The following is a 24,646-nucleotide window of genomic DNA, read 5'->3' as shown; positions in this document are numbered from 1 at the left end:
GGGGGGGGAAACCGCGAATGTTTGTTACCAGCTATTTCATCCATGACGCGTTCCGCAGGGCTTCTGCCTGGATGGCCAGGACGGGGCGGGCCAGTTCGAGGTATTGGGGACCGAAATCGCTCAGCATCTTGTCGAACTGCTCCAAGGACAGCTCACTATGCATCCTCTTGTTATGACGTTCGACAGGATCGAAAGTTGCCGACTTCCAAACACCCTTCCACTCCTCAATGGCCAGTCTGGCCCCTTCAGAGTCGGGGCGAACTTTGGAGGCAACGAGGTAGAAGGAGGACCGCGTGCCGTGCGTCTTGGCAGACTTGAAGAGTCGCAGTTTGGAAAAGGACGCAAAGTGACTCAGCGTGCAGAAGCTGCGCAGGACGTCCACCTGGTGCATGAGGGCGACAATCGTGCCGCCGGACCGTATCCTCTGCAGAGCCATGACGAGCTGCGATGAGGTCAAACGCGCGGCTTCACCACCCTCCCTGTAGCCACTGCGCTCGTGTTTCCGCAGGACCTGACCGTCGCAGAAGACGAGATCGAACTTGAGGTCGGCAAAGGGCCGCTCGAAGGAGAACTCGGCCGCGTCCGGGTGGTCTGCTGGGATGTCTGTGGGATCGCAGCCCATCTCGGAGGCCAGCATAGTGATATCGCGGAACTCGATGTTGACATGGGATGCAAACTTCTGGCCCTCGTCGAGAACGCGCATCTTGTGGCCTCCCTTGTCATCAGGCAGTGTGATGCCGTACACCATGGCCTTGGGGTTGAGTTTAAGGGTTACAAAAGCGAAGCCGCCGGGCGCGATGCACAGATCCAGCACCGTGGGGGTTCTTGAGGAGCTGTTGTTCCAGGTGTTTTTGATGCGGAAGGCCGATGTAGCTTTGTTTATCTGGAATCCCACGCCTATCATGAGCTTGAAGAATCCCAGCTGATTCTTCTCATTGGCGTTGTCGGCGTTTTCTCGCTGCTTCTTGAAATGCTCGTCTCCCTTGTCGCTCGTCCAACCCTTTTGGTATAGCTTTGTTCAGTAACATGAAGAGGGAATGGGGACCGATGAGGCATCTAAAATAGTGAGGTATGACCTACTTTCTTCCTCAACTCGAAAAGTTCCCTGGCTTCTTGAAGGTTCTCCACCAGGTACCCGTTCAGCTTATTCGTAGGCGTGACAGTTTTATTATCTGCTGGTGTGATAATATCTTGGCTTGTCTGGCCAGGCTGCTCGATGGAAGACTCCATCATGTACCTGTATCAGATATTAATTTTATCACAAAGTTAGAACGCGTGATCAACACTAGTTCATGACTAGGCGGCCTCTGCTGCAGTCCTGATATTCTCCGTGGCTTGGTACGGTGACACAAGAGTGAGTGGGTTGACCAAGGATATGTGGAAGGAAATGCAGAAACCTACCCCGCTCGAAGAAAGCAAACGTCCCTCCTTGTCAAGTAGATTGGCCTCAGATAGCAGTTTGGTGAGCTTGGCTATGTACTTCACCTGGTTCATTAACAAATGAAGCCCTTAGGTACTGCACAAAGCATGGGATGGACTGACCACAGCAAGCAAACGGGCTCTACTCCTCAAGTGATAACGGTATATGACGTCTTCTATCCGGGCCATCTCTACGTCGCGTTTGTTTTCCAGATGAGAATGTACAAGATAGACCTTTTGTTATTCGATTTTCCTCTCAGAATCCCAACCGTCTTTTTCCGGACTCATACCCACAGCCAGCAAAGCATCTGGAAGCCCTTCACCAAACTCCAACCTTAAAGAAACAACGTCACCAAAAATGTCCCAACAGGGCAGCACTCCCAGACGTGGCCCGAGAGACCCTATCCCGCTCACTTCACTTGTCCAGGACCTCAGCGAGACCCTTTCCAAGTATGAGCAGATCGCAGACAGCCTTTCCCAGTTGATTGTTAACGAATCCTTCCTCAAGACATGACAGGATATCGCACGGTTGAACAGGAAGTTTCACGAGTTCTACAAGCGCTTGTTCATCAACAAAGACGGCAACAAGGACGGCAACAAGGACGGCAACAAGGACGGCAACAAGGACGGCCACAAAGACCAATTCACAGCCTGCCGGATCATTTTTGATCAGATTGTGGACATGTGACTCAGGGTCCACGATGAAGTCAATACCTTGTTGCAGGCCACGCTTTCCAAATTCAAGCACGACTGTGCTGCTAGGATGAGTGCCATGGCTTCCCAGAAGGCCGGGCCCTTGAGTGACTTCAGCTTCTACGTAGAAGGCCAGAGTTTCGGCTGAAGAAGATCACGACCATGGATGACACGTGTAGGATAAGGTCCTCATCTATGAATTTGTCTAGGGCACATGGTATTGAGGCTGAGGTGAAGGCTCTTCGGGATGAGCTGAGGGAGTTGGGGAAAGGAAACTGCCCAAGGATGTGGAGGGTACGGTGCATTATTAAAGCATGAAATTACGGCAATCAACAGTGGTGCCACAATGGCAACCAAGTTTTCGCCTGACTCGAGACGTGCCGTACAACACCCAACAACAACTGTTTGCACCTGGGTCGACAAGGGCCAAATGTTGGAATCGAGGAACAGAAGCCTAGGAAGGCTTTTCGAATGGCAACATTGAATTCAGCATCAACCTACAGCCCCTATTCATCCCCCAAGTACTCGCTTCAACACAGTGATTACTATGTTTAGTCCTATTTAATTTCCTAGTGCTCAAAGGACACGAAAGCTAAGCTACTTGTCCTCATCCGCAAGTCTCTCTGGTCGTGATGGTATATGACAGGAGATATTATACAAGTGACTTAGCACCGCTACGACTTTTGTCGACTGGCTGATCTTGACAGTGTCTTTGTTGAGCATTGACCAAGAAATAAATGTAACTTTACTTCTCATGTATGTCATAAATGTATGTGAGCATACAGGCTGCCAAACATATATAAATCCTCGGCTTGCTAGCTTTCTCCAACATTCTAACTCCTCTTTCCAAAATCTCATCCAGCAAAAAAAGCACAACCCTGTAAAAGCCCCTTCACAAAACTTCGATCTTTCCCTGGAAACCATGACGCCGCCCCAGTCCGGGTTTGAACCCTACCTAATGCCGTTAGGCAACGCTGCCTTACGCTTCTACCTAGGACTGAACGACTTCGAGGTTGCTCTGAAGTACTATATCCAAGAACTATACTATGACACGGGCGACGAGAATATCGAAATTGCGAAAGACGCCTTTTTGGCTGAGCTTCCCGTCCTTGTCGCCCTTCGTGAGGAGTTCATCGATGCCTGGTACGCCCCTGCTGGACAAAACATCTCCGAGCTCGAACAGGCGGTGAGGGATAATGAGTATCTACCAACAATAGTCTGGGACATTGCCAACGTCACGCTCGCCTTTGACGAAGACCACCGCGTACTGGAGAACATGCTCGCCGATATGAAGGATTTGGTGAGAGATTTCGATCTCAGGACTTCTCAGTGTGGATTTCCTTTATGGTAAGATTCGATTTCATTTTTGAGAGGGCTGGGCGGAAAGGGACATGGCCAAATCTCCAAGCCGGGGTGTAGCTGCATAGCAGAGGCCTCAACAAAAACTGGATGTGTGCCAATGCCTTGAGATAAATCGCAACTTTCCCGTCTATCTCATAAGGGACTGTTATTACTGGCTCAACAAGGCTTCTGGGAGATATAAATAGATGAGCCTTGTGATTTGTTTTTTACGGGGAGGATTATCATCATTTCTACTCACAGAATCAGTTCAGACCTTGAATGGTCAGTCAAGACGATGATTAGTGTGATTTATATAACTAATCTAGCTCATTGCGACTTTGATGCATAGTCTTGAAGACTGTGTCATGGGCAAAGTGATCCATTTAATGCTACGTCAACCGCCATCAGCTTCTGTCAAATTGGAGGAATGGCTGAAGCTCAAGCACCTTTGAAATTCTGACTGAAGAAGATAATCAATTTATGACCCGTGAAGATTGAAAGTTTCACTTTGGTTTCCCACGAGATTTCCATTTCTTTTATCTTTCCATTGAGCTGCATGCATTCTGCAACTTAGAGACACTTGCAGCGGGTGTCCCGAACACTAAGACAGGCTCTGCACAAAGATTATCTATAGACCATGGCCTCTAGGCGCTAAGTTCCTATCATTTTTGGTATGCGAAAAATTAGATCAACAGAAAACACTAAAGCTTTAATATTGGGTAGTCTGTCTTACAAGAATGCAACCCACAAAATAATCTACTGAGCTCCATTTATTGCGCGTTCAATCGGAGGTTGCAGTTGGCTGCCAGGTGCAGCTTAGTTCTTGGTTCTAGCTTCTAGCTTGGATGGTACACGACTTGTCGCCAAGACGACGATCCGTCCTGGAAAATGATTGTCGTCGATCTGTGCGGGGACCGAGCTCGTCCAGCTGCAAATGCCTCGATATCTCTGTCGGCGGGTACTATAGCTCCTGAAAGTTATATCAAGGCCGGCGTTAGCAAACAAATGCCGAGATATATATCTAGAGCTTGGAAGAAATATATGCAAGGGGAAAAGACGTCCGGCAGCAGGACCAAGAAGCTATAAATCCGCACCAGATGGAACTTACTGTTCCTTCGCCGTGAAAGATGGTTGCGGATCCAGCCAATCAGAACTAGGATTGTAGGTGGGAGGCACACCAGTACGGCGATGATTCCAATAACGACTTCGGCAGTAACCTCCATTGTATGCCAACTTCACTGTAGATGAATAAAAAGCTGGTGTTTTAAAGATATGAGGAATTAAAGGGCTGTTCGAGCCCTTTATATTAGTCAATCGTGGTGTTCTTCCATCTGCATGTTGATTTGGTCGCCTTACACTCGCTCCGAAGGTTGGTTCCTTTTGAGGCAGTGTCCCTTACTTAGTGAGGCAGTGACGCACACTAACACTTGGGATGGCTTGGCATGGTTAAGGTTTTTGCTGGGTCGCCTGCCTCAGTTAGGTGGTATCCACCCTCGTGCATATGGGCTTGCAGGGTATTGTCCCCACTTCTAACGGATACAGTACACTGCAGGTGCTTATAAGTTTCTGTAACCTAGATTGCTCGACGATCGAGGCAAACGTCAGCGCCAAGAGGTATCCCACCAGATTATGGGCTCTACTAATGAAAACTCCCGGTGGCTTCCCAAGTGTACCTAGTCTAGACACAGATTTTGGATCTTTACAATGGGAAATCCCTGCTACCATGCATGCCGGGGAGTTCATGAGACCTGCAAACAATGTCCCCCAGTTGCTTATTAGATGGGTCCAGAATCTGGCAACATCCAATAAAAAAGACGTCCATTGCAACCCGAGGGTCGATGGGCAGATTTTAATGTTAGGCGAGTTCAGATTCTGGCAACATCCAATAGGAAAGCTCACATCTACTCCAAAACCGTTAGATGCGCCCAATTTCGACGCTGCCGTACCTACCTACCTACCTTACCTAAATAGGTACCTACCTAGGTACATAGTACCAGCAATGCGAGGTGAAGCAATTGGTGTGAGGAATTTTGGGCAGCGATTGCTGACTATGAGATACATGGTACGCGCTCCTGGACCCATTTTTGGCGGTTTATTCTTTCTCGTCTTGGCTCCTTCCTCAAGCTTCAAAACACCAAGATTCTGGTGCCAGCCAATCACATCCATTCACACGAGAATCGCTTAGGTATCCAGCCTTCCCTGCAATATCCTGATACTTTTTTCATGTTTTTTTTTCTCTTCAGATTAGAAAAGGGTTGACCTTCCTGTTCCTCTCGACTGGTGTCTGAGTCCCACCCACGAACCTCACCTATACCTACCAATACGGCGACACAGATGCTCTGAATACTGGGTAGACTTAACTAGCAACCCCTCAAAAATTACCCCTGCTTTCGCCATGGCCACGAACGTCGCAAAGGCTCCGGATTGGGAGCGTCACAAGAATACAATCTATCGACTGTACATCAAAGATGACATTTCCCTCAAAGACCTCATAGAGCAGATACGAATTCGAGGGCTGTCAGTCAGGTATATAGTTTATAGTCCGTTAGAAATCTCACTTGCCACACCCGCCCAGAGCATGCAATATTTTTATTCGTTTGGTTTGAAAAGATGTTAATTTATTTCAATATAGCAAGTCCCAGCTGGAATCCAAGCTGAAAGAGTGGGGATTCCGGAAAAATCTCAATGCCGCAGGATGGAAATACGTTGCCCATCGGATCGAAAAAAGAAAGGAACAAGGGAAGAAAAGTCAAGTTATCCTGTCGGGACGCCGCATGCGGCCCAAGGAAGTCAGCAAAGCACTTGGCCGGTTCACACTATCACAAATTGACGAGTTCACAAAGAGTAAGTCTTGACTTTCCAAACCTGCCCAATAAGAACCGTAGCCTAATTATCATGCAATTCCTAGCTTGTCGTGCTCAGACCCCTGAAGATCTCAACGTTCAGATTCTTTCACCTGCGCACGTATGGCCACACAGTTTACCATGGCTACAATTTCAGCTAAGGTTTCCTTTCTGTAAGCTTTAGTTGTCTTCGAAAATCTTTTTTATTCCTCATTCGCTTGCAGTAGGATGTTTCGTGCCACTAACAAAACTCATTTCCCTACCCAGTCCACGCCTACAACACAAGTTCTTTATCAGCAGATGCTTTCAAAGGAACTATGTCCATGCTACAACTTTCGGATCCAGATGGCTCTTTCTGCAATGCCGAAGATCACTTCACGCAAAAGGTTTCCCAGACAATGCCGGAGCTAGAGCCGGGCGATAATAACGCTTACTACCACCTCATCACCAGCGGTTTCGCTGCTGACATCCTTCGGGCAGCGGTGAAACTTGTCATCTTCCGATTGTCGAACAATTTATACGATGATAGGGAAGACTCCGATTGGACCTTTATGACAAATGTCATTAGAGCGACTGGCATATTGCAAATGAAGACGCGAATCGATTTCGCAGCAGTCGGTGACGTCACGTTATCAGCGTTTGCAGAGACCCTTTTGAAGCGAGCGATTAATCACCTCGCAGATAAAACTTCCTTCTCTGCTTCATCTGATGAACTTATTTTGGAGATAATATCCTGGCTTCTCAAATCCGGCATAAGCCCAGATCTTCAAGGGCCGGATGACGGATATATCGTTGTTGTCCAAGCAGTACCGCGAACCTGCATAGGAAGATGGTATTCCTTGCCTAAGAGTTACCCACTCATACACATTGCAGCCGCTGCCGGCAGCCTGAATGTTGTTAGGCTACTCCTAGACCATGGGGCAGACACTTCCTACAGTCTTCCTAACTTTCCGTGGCCTACGCTGACAGACACGGTATTTTGTGCCGCTGCTCGCAGTCCTCGAAATAGCATCCAGATCCTGGATTGCCTTCTACAACATGGAGCAGATACAACGTCACCTAACGACATTCTTTGCTCAGCAGCCTTGGCAGGGAATCATGAAACAATTGAGTTCCTGGCAAGTAGTATATGCAAAGAGCATAAGTTACCTCCGGAATCACTTCATGACAAAATTTCCCCCCTATCTGCAGCCGCTCACAGCGCAGAGACATGTGCTTTGCTGCTTGACCTTGGATTATGCACTCTGAATAGAGCTAGCGGGGGAGTGTTTAATCCATTGCACCTAGCCGTCATTTTTGGATCAGACGAAACTGTGAAGCTTCTTCTTGACAAAGGAGCGGACCCTGAAGAAGTATGCGAAACACAGCAAAGAGACGCATATCGGCCAAATATCTTTACCTTCGTCGATAATCATCTTGACAAGCCCACTGGCATGGTCAAAGCACTCGATTTGATCGTTCTCAAGCATTGCTATTTTACGGAGCGTTTGACCTGGACCGGAAAATTGAAGTGTGCTCAACTTTTGATTTCGGCAGGAGGGACTTTCAACGATTTGCACAAGGCCCTAGAGATAGCCTTCAAAACCCACGATATTCCAGAAGACCTTCTCAAGGTGCTACTGATGTCATGGTTCAAGCTAAACGGAGATTCACATTCCAAATCTGAATTGTCGCACTTGTTCGATACTTTACCAAGCGACTTTTTTTACGCTAGTGCTTGGTTAAATGGACAGAACTCAGCAAGGGCAAATCTCTTGCTTGATTTCCAAGTGAAACCCACGGAGAAGGCAATGGTCGGTGCTGCCTTCTGTGGACACCATGTCCTCTTTCACTGGCTCATTGAAAGACTTCCTATAACTCCTCAGCATCGCGAGGCAACCACATATCGTCAGAATTGGACATTGCTTGAAGCTGCTTTACTCGGCAGGAGCTACGCAATTGTTAGCACTGTTTTGAATGCGGCGACTTGGGAATACAATGGCCAGATCCTTGCGGCTGCCACAGCTTGGGCAATTGAAGCACAAGGCGATAAAGGGCTGCTAGAGCTCCTTTTATACATACTAGAAAGTCGCCCAGGCACGAAAGTCCCTTGTAAATACGAGGGTGCGGCAGTGGCTATGGCTGCAATTTCCAAAAGCGACCATGTATTGGATCTTTTCATGAAGCTTTTGCCACCAGCCCGTTTCGCTTACCTGCCGACTGAAATCCTCTTCCCCAGTACGCTTTCATTCGAGATCGAGTACATCACCGTCGACTTGGATCTCAAAGTGTCCAAATATACAGCTTTCCAAGAAGATTTACAGCGTCCCCGAATCCCTACTTATCTCGCGTCTGAATACTCCAGCTGGCGCTCATATCTATGGAATGACAGAATCATTGGCTCGCCAGTCATTGGCGCTATAGTCTTAAATAACGAACACGGCGTACAAAGGCTGCTCGATCGTGGTTACAAAGTCGATCGCACTTGCCTGTACATTGCAGTCATGATCAACTCGCTCAGTATGGTTAAGCTTATCCTGTGTGCCCTCAATAGCATCAAAGGTATTCAGGCCAATGAAGAGATACGAGAGCATGGTCAATCCCGTATTTACGACATCATACAAATCGGTTTCAATCCAATCAACTGGGCTGTACGCGCGAACAACAAGAAAATGGTGCAGCTTCTTTTGCAAGCCGGCGAGCGTATCGATCGGGACTTTTACGACACCCGTGAGGCAAAGTTCGATCGACTATCACCGCTCCAAACAGCGGTAACCATGAGAAACATTGATTTGGTCGCTTGGCTGATTGGCTGTGGTGCGGATGTCAATGGTCCACCATGTCCTTACGCAGGCTCTACGGCTATTTCAGTGGCTGCCGCCCATGGCGACCTGGCTATTGCAAGGCTGCTTGTTGAAAATGGCACAAGAGTCAATACCCTGAGAAGTCAATTCTGTGGGCTTACCGCACTTCAAGCAGCGGCAAAAAATGGAAGGATCGATATGATTCAGCTTTTGCTAAGTCATGGCTTTAAAAGCACAGGTCCATACAGGCGAGAGTATCTGACAGCATTCGAGTATGCCCAGCAGGGCGGCCATCACGTCGCAGCAAACATCATTAAGGCTCATCGAACGTGGGAAACATTCGATCTAGCAATGCTGGAAAATATTTCAGTAAAATTTAGCTCCGAGGGTCAAGAGTTTGCGAATGAAATATTACCCGATGAGTGCCGGAAAGTCATTAGCCCAAACGAGCCGTGTCTCTGTTTTGGCTGCTATCCGCAAGAACTAGGAGATGAATGGTCAGACGACGAGGACACGTGGGAAGATACTGTGGGAGATTCTGGCGAGGATTTAATAGTATTGGAAGATGGCGTTCAAGCAGGATCGTTGCGGCCATGGGCCCCTGAACATATCATCGGAGACCATGAATCACAGGGCTGGGTTTCCAGTTTTCCCAACTTTGATGAAATCGATATAGAGCCCGGACAGCGATTTCCTACACAATTCCTTTCGGAAACAGAGGCATCTATACTAGATTCTGCCACAGCAGAGTGGGATGATACTCATGTCCAACATGCTGCGAACTCGGAGCATCCAAGTCTGGCAGATGGCCCACTAGCCGAGCCAAGTGTTCCAACTGTCGTCGACGAAGCACAGCACAATTGGGTTGTCGCAAGTAGTGACCAGGAGCTAGGGCGGGAGGGAGCTGACAATATAGAAAGTCTGGAGCAGGATCTCTTTGGGCCACTGGAGTTTAATTGGGAATTCTGACTTGGTCGGATCCCATACTGTCAATCCTTACCGCAGGAGGCAAGAGCAAGTCATCTACAGCGATCCCCAGTAGTCGCTGCTATCGCCAATATCATGCAACCTGGATTACCGGTGATATGAAGACTGGGAGCTTCAAAACACGCCCTCGAATCCGAATCGGTCATCCCTGACGAATGATAAACCAGTATCGGATCGGACTGGGTCAAGTCTGATGAAGGGTGAATTGCTGCAGTTGGATTTTGGGTCGGACGGGGGTTACTGGCCATCATAATCGCACCGGTACGAACGGATCTCATTGACAGGGGCTTGCCTTTTTTCTCCTTTGTCCTAATTCACGACACGCTGTTCCTCCTCTCTCACATTGCTTACAAATACCGTTGGTACCCTTGAGGCAGTTAGTTTTGCGGATGGAGCCGGCGGGACAGGCTCTTCGGCACAAGCCCATGTTTTGTTTTGTCGAAGTTGAAGTACATTTAGTAGAGAGCTTTCGATTAGAGAATTAATCTCAAGTATGCTACGTGCAAAGGTGGTGGTTGTTTACGAAAATTTTGAGGACTCATGTTTTTGAAAGACATAGTACTTATACCAAGCTGGAAACGCATATGCCTCTAGTGATCTAGTTTAAACGGACAATGACAACTCGCTTGGAAAGATTGGGCTGGCAAGTGAAAGTGTTGTTTGAGAAAACTCGGAAGATCCCTCCCTTGCAAGCACACCATTCTCCTCTTCGTTATCCTTGATGATCATCAATAGAAGTTGATTCCCTGCTCAAGCTACAGTATAATTTTGCAATAAAGCTCGTTTCGTAGGCCGCCAAATATCGACATAGTACAGAATTATTAACCATTACCCGGATTACAAAACTTTATCCGTCCCCTTTTCTTTTTCAACAAACAACAAAACCAAAGCAGCTGTATATCCTGCTCCTATCGGCCCTACAGAATGGTGCAACGCCACCAGCGCCATGCAGCTGCTGCCTCTGGGCTGGGAGTTTCTGCCACGATGCCAATCGTATCCGCAATATCTTCTTCAAACTGGAGCACAATGGTCAGATCGATAGTGGACTCATCTCGATAGCACGAGTCTAATCCAAGTTCAATCGATAGAGACTCCAAGTCCAGCCTGATCTCGTCTTGATTACCCATTGAAGCAACCTTCTTCGGGTTGAACACGGCTTTTTCCATGGCAGTAATGCTCTTTACCGCGACCTTTCGTGAATCTTCCGGATCAGAAGATCGCGCAAATATGCCTAAGTCAAGATGGAACTGTTAGCAATGGAAATATGAATAATATTCAAAGACAGAGTTGCTGCAAGAGGAGTAAACGAAAAAAAAAAAACATACCCAGGGTCCCCAGAGCTTTCATGGAGACGGAGACTTCAACGCCGGCCGGTATAAAGCCATCACGATACTCCGAGTAGCTCACGCGCGACACCGCCGCAGCTGCAGCCATCTTCCCGACGAGTCCCAGGGTCGCAACGGCGAGGCCACCGAGCTTCGTGATAGGGTAAGCCGTGAATATCTCAAAGCCACCCTCCTCCAACCCGATCTCAATCACCGTCTCTCGGTTGGCTGGTGTTATCATCTCGCCGGTGCTAAAGCGTGAAATCACAAAACTGTCCTTACTGGCATCTTTACCATGATAAAAGTCACCAAGCCTGACCTGCTCGCCCAGCAGACTGCCTCGATTGCACACATTGAAGATTCCAAGCATGCCCACGCCTTGATGGCCACTCCGCACCCGGAGCAGCCTCTGCTCGCCGTGTCCTCCATACGGCCACAAGGTCCTACCGGCCTCGTCGGCCCGGAGCGCGATGGTTCTCCCATCCGCCGTCTGTGCCGTCATCTGCTTGATGAGTTGCAAATCATGCTCACCCGGCGCGTCCGTGATGTATATCGGACCGCCAGAAATGGACCTGGCCGCGGCGTGCAGGGCTGCGTACTTGGGCGTCGTGGTCTGGAACATGTCCCAGTCCAGCAGGACGCCGAGGTGCCGCATGAGGAGCGCATTGTGGGCGTTGCAAAAGACGTGCCAAGTGTGCGACTCGACCTCGTCGGGGAAAAAGTCGTCCGAGTTGCGCGCCATGAGCATTGGGCCCTCGCTGAGCCCCTGCCGCAGGAGCAAGTGCGAGATGGACTGGGGGGTTTGGGCCATGCAGGCAATGGCACGGCCGCCAAAGTGTTTGCTGGCTGCCGTGGTCCAGGCGTCCTGGTAGGGCCGAATGAGGTTTTTTCGGTCGTTGGCGTGTGCCGGGTAGTCGAGAAAGCCCTGAGTGTCGACTTTTGCGGCGCTAACGCCGCAGTCGGCAAGGAAAGCGTAGAAGTCATTGTACATTCTGTGGACATCCTCGCCATCAACCGTGTAAAAGTCAAAATCTTTTGGTTGAACTTCTGGCTCATCGCGTAGTTGTATTTTTCGCATTTTGTATTTGCTGGCTATTTGGCCGCTGGGTGATATGCCGCCCCAATAGCCAAAGATGCCATGCCAAACGGCAATGTTGCGAATCTGTGGGTTATGTTGTCGGATTTCTGATACTAGCCCCTTTAGTCCATGTGGGAAACCTTCCTGGTTTGCCTCGAACCGTTCCCAGCGGCGACGAGACGCATCCGACCCGTCGCCATCAAGGGACTGCCAGTTGTCATCGATGATCAAGTTAGCTATGTTAATCCCACTCTCAGAGAGTCTAGTCAAGGCACCCAGAATCTTGTCGTGACTGAGATTCTGACCAAGGCTATTCCATGTGCAATATGAAAATCCATCGTTCCAGTCGTTGAGATGCGCTGTGGTTTGGGAGATCAAATATTTTTTAGGACCTCCATTTTGTGAATGACCATTCTGGTGCCCGTTACCGTTGTGGTGCTTGGAAGAAGCCATCCGCTTCGCCTCGGCCATGACGCTGCTCAGAGCCTGCTCAAAGTCTGTCGCCACCGACACGAGCAGTCGAGCCTGACCTTCAGATTCATCTTCGTTCCTGGACACGGCAACCAAGGCACCCTCGTGATCTGTGACCAGTGTCGTAATGGAGTTATCAAGGCCGCCGGCCGGAAGCAGGACAACGTGCAAGCCATCCCTTCTCAGGAAAGACACGAGCACTGCTTCCTTGTCCAGCTGCATGAAGTCCGTCCCCTGCCTGGGCCCGAACCAATTCAGATTATGCCGTACAGTCGCAAACCAGCGCGCGCAGTCCGGCTTGCCCAATCTTCTACTGGCCCTTCCAGATTCTGGCCCCTGAGCCGGTAGGATGGGCGCGGAGAGATTCCAAACCATGCAGTCGGCGATTTTGTCCTTCTGGCCAACGACGGACGCCGTGAAGCCTGACTCGTTGATGCCTTCAAGGTAGTGACCGACATCTCGGCTTGGAAACCCGACAGACTGGAAGAATACCTCCCCGTCGTCGATACCCTGGAGGTCCTTGATCCACAAAGTCCGGTTGGTGTCCGTCTCAAGCCGCAGCGTGAACCTGAAATTCGACTTTTCCGGCAGACGAGGCAGCGAGCCCCGGAAAAACCGGCGGTCCTGCTGATCCGAGCTTACGACGGGCGTCTTGTATTCCCGCAGAGGTAGCTCGTTCCACGTCTCCCCGTAGTTGTGCCAGATGCAGACGCCATTGATGACGCCACCGTGTTCCAATTCTAGAGCTGGTACTCCCACGGTGAAGGTCGCGTCCTTCTCATTCAGTATTGTGACTGAACCGAGAGGCGGATCGCAAGTGACGATAGATGATTTCCATTGCGCCATGTTTGTCGTTCTGGTTTTACGGCACCGCGTTGGTGATTTTGCTGATAGTGGTTTCAGTGTATACAGTGTATGTATGTATGGGCTGAATGGCCGTGACGCAATCCAACCACGCGACGGATAGATAGTGCACCTGAAGCCTCAAGAGGCTCGTGGAAAATTTCGAAATGTCAATAAGTAATGTAAGGAAGGAAGCAGATGAGCTGTCAAGTTTATTGAGAAGCAAGGAAACCATGAGGGGGAATACGAGGCGTACCGTGTGAGCTGCTATGTAGTGTACAGTGCATGAACGGGATTCTCCTAGTTTGTTTAGTATTGGATGCTTTGTCTCGGTAATGTTTCGATAAATGGGCTCACATTTAAAAGCTACCTATCCCCCAGATCACAGAAGCTATGGCAATCGACATGCAGTTCAGTTGCATGATTTACTAACAACCCGTTTCCGCCAGTAAAATCCCCCACTTTTAGTCCATAGACTGTGAAGTCCATGAAGCTCAGCTTTTGGCCATGAAGACACCGCGACCGTTGGTTCCAACGTACACGACGCCAGGAACATTGCCACTACCTGCAATGCGACAGTTTGCCATGTTACCAAAACCTTGACTGTCGCCTTGGATATCAGTCCACGACCCATTGCCGGCTTTTGCGCTAGCATAAAGCCTCTGACCTGCTGGGCCATTACCAAAGGCATACAGAGTCCAAGAGTCACCGGTCCCCATTCCGAGGCCAATGTGCTGTGTATCTGTCAATCCCGGCACGGCTTGGAAGCTTGCACCAAAGTCAGAACTCTTGTACACGCCCGCGTTGGTCGATACAAAGACCGTGCCCTCAATACGAGGGTGTGCGGCAATATAGCGTATTCCCGATGCTGATCCGAGCGAACCCGCAGCACGTGCAAATGTAGCCCCAGCGTCTGATGACACGTAGAGAGCTCCAGACCCAGAAGATCCGATGTAGAATACACCAGCCTTGCGTCTGTCGGCCGAGACAGCCGTTGTTCCTGTCAGGCCTCCCAGCCCTGTGACGGCAGAAAACGACCCCTGATTCTGAGAACGAAGAACACCGCGATTTGCAGAGGCCCATAGGATGGTCTCGGCGTCAGCAGAGAGAGCAATCACTCCACCCTGAGTCGAATTGTCAGCACCTTGATGAGCACTCCAGTTGTCACCGCCATCGGATGACACTGCGAGCATGGGCGACCCTTCAGTCTGTCCAACGCGCGCAACAACAGAAGGCTTGTTCCCGGCGTAGTCGACTCCTGATGTTGTTACCCAGCTTGGGTCAAGCCACTGCTTCTTTGGAGACGTCTTGAGGTCCGCCGCAGTCTTGTATGTGAATCCAGTAATGTCTCCAATTGCGGCCAATAGCTCGGAGCCGCCAGGCGCTGAGGCCATCTCTAGGACTGCGGTTTCTTCAACACCATCCGCCAAAGACTGAATCGAGATGTTATGTACCGTGTCCCATTTGGTCAAGTCATGACCACCAAAGATCGTAAGACCAGTTCCTGCCGTAACTGTTAGTATAGCCTCGTTATAATCTTGCGCCTGTAGCAAATTTACGTACCGTAAAGCCAATGGTCAGGGTCGACAGGGTCGATTTCAAGGGCCTCGATCATCCAACCAATACGCTTCGAGTCCCTCGAAAGATGACCAGACTCTATCCAAGGCGCCTTGTCTGCGTTAATCGAGTAGTACTGGTTCATGTCGGGATAGCTTGTCCACTCCCACAGTCTCGACCACGTAGCTCCGGAGTCTCTAGACCGGAAGAGCTGGGCATCAGGCCACCACGAGTTGAGCGAAGCCACTACGATGGTTCCTGGGTTTTTCATGTCCACGCCGATTCCACCAAAGCCATAAGTCAAGTCTGCACCTGAGACAGGCGTAATGTTCTTCCATGTCGAGGTATTGAGGTCGTAGCGGAAAACTCCTCCAGTGGTTCCATCAAAGGGGCCGCTTCCGTCACTGTATGAGATGTACAGCACCTTCTCGCTAGGTTGAAGCTTGCACTTGTGGGGCAAGAATCCCGTAGGTTGACCAGCTACTGCGCTCCATGTGTCTCCGCCATCGTTAGAAACATAGACAGAAGCGGTTTTGTCGGCTGTGCCAACGAAAATTCTCGATGTTGCTCCATTCGACAGCTTGGAAGACGTGCTGTCAAAGGTGACCCAAGCCAGACCTTGGATGTCACTGCCGGATTTTACCATTGTTTGTCATAAGATTAGCAAGCTTTACGACTGAAGGATTGTGTCCTGATGTTAACTGTTTCTCACCTGTTGTATCCGTTTGCATCGCTGGGGTCAGCCACATAGGTACCAACCGCCGTGAATGAGGTGACTTTGGTAAACGTCACTCCGCCGTCGGCGCTCTTCCATAGTCCGTTGCCACTCCGAGCTCCGAAAAACAAAACTTTGGGGTTGTTCGGGTCGACAGCTAGTCTTTCGCCCATTCCGCGACCGGGCATATTGCCACCGACTTTGAAGGGCAAGGTGGTGATTGACCATGTTGCACCCTTGTCGGAGCTGCGAATGATGGCACCGTTGCTCGAATCCCAGCTGTTGGTATAGAGACCAACAGCTGCATAAACCTTTTTGGGGTCTTTGGCATCCACCGCCACTGCATCGACACCCCAACGGTTCCTGGACATGTGCGAGTTAGCATATATTCAACACTTCAAAGGCTGGATAATCGTGATGGAACAACGCACCATCCGGCATTGGTCGCGAGGACGTCCGTCACCGGCGTCCAAGAATCATCGGGGTTGAGTCTGTAAAGACCTCCAATGTCTGTTCGTGCGTACGCAACACCCTTTGCCGTCGGGTGGAAGACGATTCCAGGTGTGAAGCCGCCTCCGCCACCGAACTTGACGTTCTTCCAGGTGAGAGCGGCCTGGGCAACAGTGGAAGCCGCAGCTATGAGAGGAAGAGCCCAGTTCAAACGCATTTTCGCTCGAGGTGAGGAAGAATCGATGGAACAGCTTGTCTGCTCTTGTCGGGCACAGCCACGGACCACTTCGCTGGAGGGATTCCATGACAGCGTTGTCAGGTTATAAAGTCATGAAGGAAGCCCATATTGCCTGCCAACAATGAACTTCGCTAGTCGGCACAATCCTCCAGAATTTCCGGCGCCAATATGTGAAGTTGGTTATTTCCCCTGACAAAGTTAATAAGGAGATGCATAGCTAAGGGCGCGAGAGACGATCGAATGGGAGGCGAACTACCTGAGAATTTCCACAAATGAAAGCATCAGAATGCATGCCAATTCCGGGAAATCTTGCAGTCGATGGTGGCATTACAGATCGTTTAATATCTTGCGGGGAGCATATGGAGGGTATCCTTCCGGGATCGTTCGGTAGGAAGCATCCGCCCGGCTCGTCTTGGCTGGTTTATAACAAAGTTTGGTAATTCCCCACACCATTTCAATTGAACATCGGACAACTGCTAGACTAGAAATAGAGTGAATGAATATGAAAAGACTGCAAAGCAGTTCATCAATGGCTTGACTTGTGGCCGTTTTATGGCCGAGGTAGCCAATTGACTTTTGAGAGCATGCAAATACATGCTCCTGGCCACTGAAAGTTGGTGTTTCTGCGATCCGAGAATTGCGTAGTCGTAGGAAATCACCAGATTGGAGAAATCTGCGCTGATCTGATCCATAAATCACGTGAACTTTATCCAACTCCTTCAGGAGAAAGACATGGTAAACGGCGCTTCACGTGGTGACAAGGTGACTCTCATTTAAGCAGCGGTTTTTTTTTTTTTTATGGTTTTTTTTTTAAAAAAAAAAAAAAAAAAAAAAAAAAAAAAAAAAAAATCCAGATACAATGTTCAGCGTCAGGCTTTGTTAATCAATAGGACTTTTATACAAATAAAAACATCACGTTTACTGACATTGAATTTTGCATGCCAAAGTGATCGTTCCGCTTAACTTCGGCTTGCAAGGCCCATGTTACATTAGGTTCCATCCTGGGACTCAAAAACCCACTTCCCCGACATACGACCCCGCATTTTTGGTCACGCTGATTACCGAGTGGTTGTCAAGGGTGGATCCATGTCCCACGCAAGCTTGGGAAGGGTTCAATTCCAGACGAGAAAGAACAACAACTGTCTACGACGGAAAAGCAGACAAGCAACCAGGTAGATGAACTTGAGACTTGGAGCTTGTCATCTGGTTTCTCTCTTGTCCTTCCCCGCATACTCGCAGCATTGGCTTGATTTGATCCTGCTCCCACAACGCCCCTCCCCGGGCATTCAGCTCAAGGTCAAAGCCCTTGGGGTTCGGTACTGGTCGGCTCAAACACTCCTTCCATTCACCTAGTAACAGGTTTACCTGGGTGTCTTGTGTAACCAGCGTTCAAAAGAGCAACCGGTTTCTTTGTGTTTTCTCTTTCGTCTCTGGAATTTTCAGCAAAACTTTGGGCTCCATGGCTTCACCTCCATCACCAAGGTCGACGGTCCTTGGGCCACAAAGCCGATTGGAGCTACGACTCAATTTCCAAGCTAATATTGAGCATACCGAGCGCAATTCTTCCTCTCGCTCCGCCCCAATGCTCCTACCTTCTGCCCATCAGGCTCCTCTTGCCATTGACGCTTCTGGCGTCTTTCCTGAGAAGCAGCCTGACTTTAACAACTTCGACATCATCCGCCGCAACACCCTTCCACCGCGCAGCTACTTTTTTTTGTATGACAATGAGAAAGATGCTTTATCCCACGACACATCCAAGGCCAAGTGCCAGCTTTTGTCCGGCAAAAAATGGAAATTCAGCTTCTCCAAGAATCCCTTCCAGGGTGAGATTGACTTCTACAAGGAGTCCTTTGACGTTTCCGACTGGGATGAAGTCCAAGTCCCCGGAATGTGGAATCTACAAGGCTACGGGAAAGGCCCGCACTACACCAACATGGACTACCCCTGGAACCCAAACCCGCCCCATGTGCCTCTCGATGACAACGAATGTGGACGTTATGTGACGCACTTTGAAGTCGATGAAGACCTGGAGGGTCATCAAATGCGGCTGAGGTTTGAAGGTTGTGAGACTGGCCTCACTGTATATGTGAACGGTCACGATGTTGGCTATTCTCAGGGGTCAAGAAACCCTAGTGAATTCGATGTTTCCAAATACATCAAGTTTGGAAAGACCAACACGCTGGCTGTCGAGGTGTACCAGAGAACCAACGGGATCTACCTGGAAGATCAGGTGAGCTTCTTTGGTGAATATATCGATAGATTTATTTACAACTAACAAAAATCACCTCATATAGGACCATTGGTGGTTGGCTGGCATTTTCCGCGATGTTTACCTGCATGCCTGGCCGAAGCCTGCTCACATTGAGGACTTCTTTGTCCATGGTCTGCTTGATGCAACTTACCAAGAGGGTACTCTCAAGGTGGATGTCCAGCTCAGTGACAAAGTCAAAGTTCATCTAAAGCTTCTAGACGCAGATGGCAAGGAGATAGTCACGTCTTCCCAGACTGGTTCGTCAAACGTTGTCTTTGAACTCGACGTCAGTAACCCACACAAATGGTCAGCTGAGGAACCATACTTATACAACCTCGTACTGTCCGCGAATGATCACTATATTGCCCAGAAGATTGGGTTCAGAAGAACCGAGCTTATTGATGGGGTGTACTGCATCAATGGACAACCCATCAAGTTCAGAGGCGTCAATCGTCACGAACATCATCCGGATTTTGGCCGCGCTGTGCCTTATGATTTCATGCGTAGAGATCTCCTCCTGATGAAGCAACACAACATCAACGCTATACGCACCTCCCACTACATCAACGACCCACGAATGTACGATGTCGCCGACGAGCTAGGCCTTTGGATCCTCGACGAGGCCGATCTTGAATGTCACGGCTTCGGTACCTGCGGCGGTGATGCCTCGGCATATGCATCCGATAACCCGGATTGGGAGGAGGCGTATGTCGATCGGGCGCGACAGATGGTTCAGCGGGACAAGAACCATGTCTCGGTCGTCATCTGGTCTTTGGGCAACGAATCCTTTTATGGTCGCAACCACCAAGCAATGTACAACTACATAAAGTCGGTGGATAAGACGCGTCTTGTGCATTACGAGGGCGATGGAGAGGCCAGGTCTGCAGATATATTCAGCTGCATGTACCGACCCCAGGACCAGATGGTTTCTTGGGGAGAGGACAAGAATTGGTCCAAGCCACTCATCATGTGCGAGTATATCCATGCCATGGGCAATGGACCTGGAGGTGCCAGCGAGTATGTTGAGGCATTCTACAAGTACCCGCGTCTGATGGGTGGGTTTGTCTGGGAATGGGCAAACCACGGCCTCCGTACCAAGACACCCGAGGGCGAGGAGTACATGGCCTATGGCGGTGACTTTGGTGACGAACCTAACGACTACAACTTTGTCATGGACGGTTTAATCTTCTCAAATCATACGCCGACACCGGGTCTCACTAACTATGCCAAGATCATCGAACCTGTACAATGTCTAGCGCTGCACGGTTCCAAGGTCACTATCATCAACCGATATGACATGATCAGTCTTGACCACCTGAAGTGTGTTTGGTCTATCATCGGGGATGGCCAACTGGTTGAAGGTGGTGAGGTGAAAATTCCAAAAGGTAAAAAGAGTCTACTCCTCTCTGCATGAGCAAAAAAAAAAAAAACAGGGGCCGACTGACGCGCACATTTTACAGGCATCAAACCCCATACCGAAGGAACCATTCATTTAGACAACCTGCCACCACCACCTGTTGGGGAGTCGTATTTGCATCTAGACTTCTCGCTGCGTCATGACACCAGCTGGGCTAAGGCTGGTCACATTGTGGCATTTGGGGAATTCCGCCTTGCCCCGCCCCTGAGTCTTGCTCATAGCCGCTACCTAGCAGTTCCGCCAGAACATTGTCCAACAATGGAGCAAATTACTGCCAACGGTACCCCCAAGCTCGTAATACGAAGCAGTTGGGGTACCGTTTGGGAGTTTGACCAGACAATGGGGACGCTGACGTCGTGGAAACGGCTAGCCTTTCCAGACACCAACGTCCTGACAGAGCCCTTGACCTTTTCCCTGTACCGGGCCCTGACAGACAACGATCGAGGCGGCAGCGCCGGCGGCGATTGGAGAAACAGCCGCCTGCACCAGGTCAAGGCGCATCCTCTAAAGGTCAGCTGGGAGCGTCGTCCAGACGGCAGCCTGGAGATCACCGCACATCACCGCGTCGCACCTCCCGCGCTGAACTGGGGTCTGATGACGACCACCTCGTACCGCTTTGCGGGAGGCTCAGTCAGCATCAGCGTCAGCGCCAAAATCACCGGATATCGGAGGCCGCGATGGTTCGCCAAGTTCGGTCTCAAGCTCGGCCTCGCCGACGTGGAATCTGCGAAATGGTTTGGGCGAGGACCGGGCGAGTCTTACCGCGACAAGAAGCTCTCCCAAGCGTGGGGCAACCACGAAGAGAAGGTCGACAAGCTCTTTGTCGACTACGAGTTCCCGCAAGATGGTGGTAGCCGCTGCGATATACGATGGGTAGAGTTTTGTCGCAAGGAGGGCGGCAAGATTCTGCGTGCTCGTTTTGGGGACTTTGAAGGGGCTGGCTTCCAGGCCCTCCGGTATTCGACCGAGGACTTGGATGAGTGTACTCACCCATACGAGTTGCACAAGAGGAAGAGGAAGGACACGGTTGTCAGCTTGGATTGGGTCCACGTGAGTACTTTCCCTTCTAATGATGGCAGGGCCATGATACTAACGCGACAACCACTGCAGCATGGACTGGGGACTGGGAGCTGCGGGCCGTCTACACTAGCTCAGTATGAGCTCAATGCGGACCAGGATTTCAAGTTTCATGTACTATTGGACTAAAGCTTTTTTGATGGGCTCTGGAGTGATTGTAGTGCTCATCGGAGTGTTTTCAGAAGATATCAGTGATCTACGGTTATGTCACGGCTGCTGCCCGTGTTCAGTTTTACGACAACAAAACAGAAAACAGCTTGTATTTCTCAAGTTTTTGCATTATGACTTGCTAGCTTCCGTTCAGATTTCCAGTATCTCCAATCTATATCTGTGATTCATTTGACACCCATATTGGACTCCCCTCTCCGAATATCAAGGCAATTCGTCTCTTTCTTTTACAAGTCTAATTATAACTTCATCTTTCCTCGTAAGTCTATCCAGTCTAATCTCGATACACCAAACATGCTGTGCGACCCCTTCCCGATCATGAACCAATAATACCAGATCCGGCAGGGCCTAATTGACGAAACGAGGCGGAAGAAGGCCTCGACTCCTACCTAAGCCCAGGACGCACCGAGTTCCTCACCGCACCCTTGCAGCACCTTGAAACCCTCTTTTATTTTATTTTTTTATTTTTCTATCTGCAGTGTCACCCGAGAAAAAGACATCCAAAAATAAAAGATGTTTATGGTGCTCATGACGAACGCTGTCTCAGCCCTTTTCCTCCTCGATGAACTTTTGGCACCCCCCTCCTCCCTACGAGTTGGACGATTTTTGTTCAACTTTCATGGCTTTGATGGCTTTTGTGGGGGCTAGGTAGTGACGGGACAGAAAAAGGACGTTTTAAAAAAATAAAAAATAAAAAAGACAGCGAGTGGCTTGCATGGACTCGTGTAAGCGACACACCATGCCTCCGTATATCGACATGCAAGCCCCTGGAAAATAAAACCCTTTGGTTGTGGTGGCTTAGACATCATGACGTGCGTACTTACTTTTGGTAGAAACGAGAGATGAAGCGGCACCGCCTTTTTTTTTTTTTTTTTTTTTAGCCGGACCATGGGCCTTTTTCCTAATGGGTGACAGATTGGTGTGGCTAGGTAGGGCCATCAAGTTGCCCATTGCCCCCTTATTTTTCTTTTGCATTTCTATTTAAACCTCACATTCTTCTTTAAATAAACCATGTATGTTCCAAAGCGGTTGTACAGAGATGACTGAGGTCCTGGATATAGACGTAGGTAGGTAGGGCAGTCCGAATCCGACTACGACATGGAGGCCAAAGACAGGCCAAAAAGCGGAACGTCAGGCTCTATCGCGAGTCCGGTAGCTGCACCCAGTCGAGGAACAAAAACAGAAAAAAAGTAACGTTGAAGCAGAGCCGCGCGACTCATCATCCACAAGCCAAAAACTCGGGCGTGTACCTACATCACATCCTCTTCTCAGTAGTCAGTTCATGTGTTGGTGGGGTGTATGCAGAGAGAAAACTCGGCCAGCTTTCCAAGACGTTTTCTCTCTCTCTCTCTCTCTCTTTCTGTTTTTGGTTCTCCTTGCATTTGATATTGGCCCCTTTTTTGGAAAAAAAAAAAGGGACGAACGGTACGGAAATCCAACCAAACTCTTGTTCTTGTGTAACCCCCCAACACCATTTTGTCGGGCGTCGTGTTTGTCCACAGAGCCGAGCCGACCCTTGGCGAAAACAAGTCCAAAGTGGACAAACTACCACCCCCAGTTTCTGTTGGTCGAAAAGTATAGTAAGGTATCCAAAGAGTCATGGCCGACAGGTGAGGCTGGGCAGGGTGTTTGCCAATACGGAGTACTCTACACGACACCCGCATGCTGCTCGTCAGCAACCAAACTACAGAGTACCCAGATTTTTCTTCAGCCCTACGATGCAGAACTTTTCTCGAAGCAAGAAATAAAGGTATATGCGGTGTGAGAAAAGGGATAAAAAAGACCAAGTTGAACAGGCGGTCAGGCGGTTGCCTACCTACTTTTTTGTGTTTTTTTTTTTTTTTTTTTTTTTTAGCAAAGCAGTATCCCGTAGTATAGATTGGGTTCTTACTAAAGTCTCTTCTCGAACGATCCGAAGGCTTAGAGACGATGCAAGTTGTGTGCGACCAGACGGAACAAACCTGATCAGGATCCCTTTTTTCAGCTCGACTATTCAGCTCATCCACCGCTTCGCCTATCAGAGAGGTGCGTTGGCGCTGAGCACACCACCAGTACACCTCTTCAGTCGATCCTGATTGGCTCGCAAAGAAAATGGAAGGGTTGATCATGCAACGGGGGTCGCGGTTCAATACTCTGGTCTAGACAAGAAACTAAACAACCATACATACTACCCTTCTTCGGTCACCTATCTCGTCATGGTTCCCTAATTTGCGCATGTGCACATAAACATTGGTTAGCACGTCAAAAGGAAAGAAACTTGTTCACGGAACGCAAAAGCGATAAAGGGGTGTGTCTGTAGGGTACGTGATCCTAAAATGGCTACATGGGATATTACCGATGCATCCGATTGCAAGAACAAGACGAGTGACGGATGAACTGGCACATATGCGAGCTTGGCGTTGGTCCTATTCGTTGCATCAACGCCCTGTTGTGGAAGAATAAGGATCAGGCGGTAGGAGGAACTATGGTCGTACATATGATCAGCTTTCAGCTGGTTCCCTCAAGTACTTGGTTCTCTGCAATACTCATCAAAAGCCCTGCCGACAATATGCATTACTGTGACGAGTCTCTGGCCAAATCGGCCTGATGACCAGATACCAGGACGGCAGTAGCGTTTTGTTTGTAACATCGTATATGATAGTTTGTGTTTCGGACGATGCATGGCTTCGCACCGCCCCGATCGAAACGAGGTACTTCACCGACATCCCTTGGACCGAGGTTTATCCTGGATCAAGTGAAGTAATAGAGCCCCGCCAGGTTCAACGCCAATAATTCATTTTGCCCGAGTCCCACCTTGACGGCGTCGACGGCATTCATCGTGTCGGAAGCAACGGTAACGTTTCGACAAACCAGTAGGGCTAGTGATATTTCAGCGAACCGGACTCTGAGATACCCGACGCACTGCCCTCAGGGATGGAACTCGAGGTTACGAGACGATGCAACAACAAATGCCAGTGTGGTTCGGGGTTGAATGCATACAGCGCCGCACT

At 49.5% G+C, this 24,646-nt stretch overlaps 8 protein-coding genes across 8 annotated transcripts in view; 4 read left to right on the top strand and 4 right to left on the bottom strand.

Annotated features, from left to right (window-relative positions):
* Window positions 1–1,230, bottom strand: part of PgNI_08763 (uncharacterized protein) — a gene marked incomplete at its 5' end in the record, with an annotated part of 1,681 nt that extends 451 nt beyond the window's left edge. The window contains 2 exons of the mRNA XM_031128754.1: window positions 29–1,000; window positions 1,081–1,230. Of these exons, the coding sequence (XP_030978393.1) occupies window positions 32–1,000; window positions 1,081–1,230 (1,119 nt within the window). The 3' untranslated portion in view covers window positions 29–31. The remainder of the gene's footprint in view (window positions 1–28; window positions 1,001–1,080) is intronic.
* A 1,804-nt stretch (window positions 1,231–3,034) lies between these two features.
* On the top strand, window positions 3,035–3,463 carry PgNI_08761 (uncharacterized protein; the record flags this gene model as incomplete). The annotated part of the gene is made up of 1 exon (XM_031128753.1): window positions 3,035–3,463. One exon carries the CDS (start codon window positions 3,035–3,037, stop codon window positions 3,461–3,463), a length of 429 nt encoding a protein of 142 aa, XP_030978395.1.
* Window positions 3,464–3,601: 138 nt separating this feature from the next.
* PgNI_08760 (uncharacterized protein) lies at window positions 3,602–4,707 on the bottom strand. The gene is made up of 4 exons (XM_031128752.1): window positions 4,562–4,707; window positions 4,187–4,423; window positions 3,713–4,112; window positions 3,602–3,642 (listed from the first exon to the last, which is right to left on the bottom strand). Exons 1-2 carry the CDS (start codon window positions 4,674–4,676, stop codon window positions 4,290–4,292), a joined length of 249 nt encoding a protein of 82 aa, XP_030978394.1. The 5' UTR covers window positions 4,677–4,707; the 3' UTR covers window positions 3,602–3,642; window positions 3,713–4,112; window positions 4,187–4,289.
* A 1,141-nt stretch (window positions 4,708–5,848) lies between these two features.
* Window positions 5,849–6,918, top strand: PgNI_08759 (uncharacterized protein; the record flags this gene model as incomplete). The annotated part of the gene is made up of 5 exons (XM_031128751.1): window positions 5,849–5,979; window positions 6,086–6,297; window positions 6,362–6,469; window positions 6,564–6,778; window positions 6,865–6,918. 5 exons carry the CDS (start codon window positions 5,849–5,851, stop codon window positions 6,916–6,918), a joined length of 720 nt encoding a protein of 239 aa, XP_030978480.1.
* A 1,495-nt stretch (window positions 6,919–8,413) lies between these two features.
* PgNI_08758 (uncharacterized protein) lies at window positions 8,414–10,048 on the top strand (the record flags this gene model as incomplete). The annotated part of the gene is made up of 2 exons (XM_031128750.1): window positions 8,414–9,221; window positions 9,318–10,048. 2 exons carry the CDS (start codon window positions 8,414–8,416, stop codon window positions 10,046–10,048), a joined length of 1,539 nt encoding a protein of 512 aa, XP_030979003.1.
* Window positions 10,049–10,983: 935 nt separating this feature from the next.
* PgNI_08757 (uncharacterized protein) lies at window positions 10,984–13,786 on the bottom strand (the record flags this gene model as incomplete). The annotated part of the gene is made up of 2 exons (XM_031128749.1): window positions 10,984–11,297; window positions 11,392–13,786. The coding sequence occupies 2 exons, from the start codon at window positions 13,784–13,786 to the stop codon at window positions 10,984–10,986; spliced, it is 2,709 nt and encodes a 902-aa protein (XP_030978999.1).
* A 335-nt stretch (window positions 13,787–14,121) lies between these two features.
* Window positions 14,122–17,543, bottom strand: PgNI_08756 (uncharacterized protein). The gene is made up of 5 exons (XM_031128748.1): window positions 17,000–17,543; window positions 16,487–16,932; window positions 16,053–16,418; window positions 15,347–15,969; window positions 14,122–15,287 (listed from the first exon to the last, which is right to left on the bottom strand). The coding sequence occupies exons 2-5, from the start codon at window positions 16,720–16,722 to the stop codon at window positions 14,278–14,280; spliced, it is 2,235 nt and encodes a 744-aa protein (XP_030979000.1). The 5' UTR covers window positions 16,723–16,932; window positions 17,000–17,543; the 3' UTR covers window positions 14,122–14,277.
* Window positions 17,544–17,894: 351 nt separating this feature from the next.
* On the top strand, window positions 17,895–21,833 carry PgNI_08755 (uncharacterized protein). The gene is made up of 4 exons (XM_031128747.1): window positions 17,895–18,973; window positions 19,038–20,379; window positions 20,455–21,461; window positions 21,522–21,833. Exons 1-4 carry the CDS (start codon window positions 18,203–18,205, stop codon window positions 21,615–21,617), a joined length of 3,216 nt encoding a protein of 1,071 aa, XP_030979001.1. The 5' UTR covers window positions 17,895–18,202; the 3' UTR covers window positions 21,618–21,833.
* Window positions 21,834–24,646: the final 2,813 nt, after the last annotated feature.

This window comes from Pyricularia grisea (genome assembly GCF_004355905.1).
Source record: "Pyricularia grisea strain NI907 chromosome V map unlocalized Pyricularia_grisea_NI907_Scaffold_6, whole genome shotgun sequence".
In the NCBI taxonomy this organism is placed as follows: domain Eukaryota; kingdom Fungi; phylum Ascomycota; class Sordariomycetes; order Magnaporthales; family Pyriculariaceae; genus Pyricularia; species Pyricularia grisea.
The sequence above is the reverse complement of the archived record's forward strand: the minus strand, read 5'-3'. Positions and strand labels throughout refer to the sequence as shown.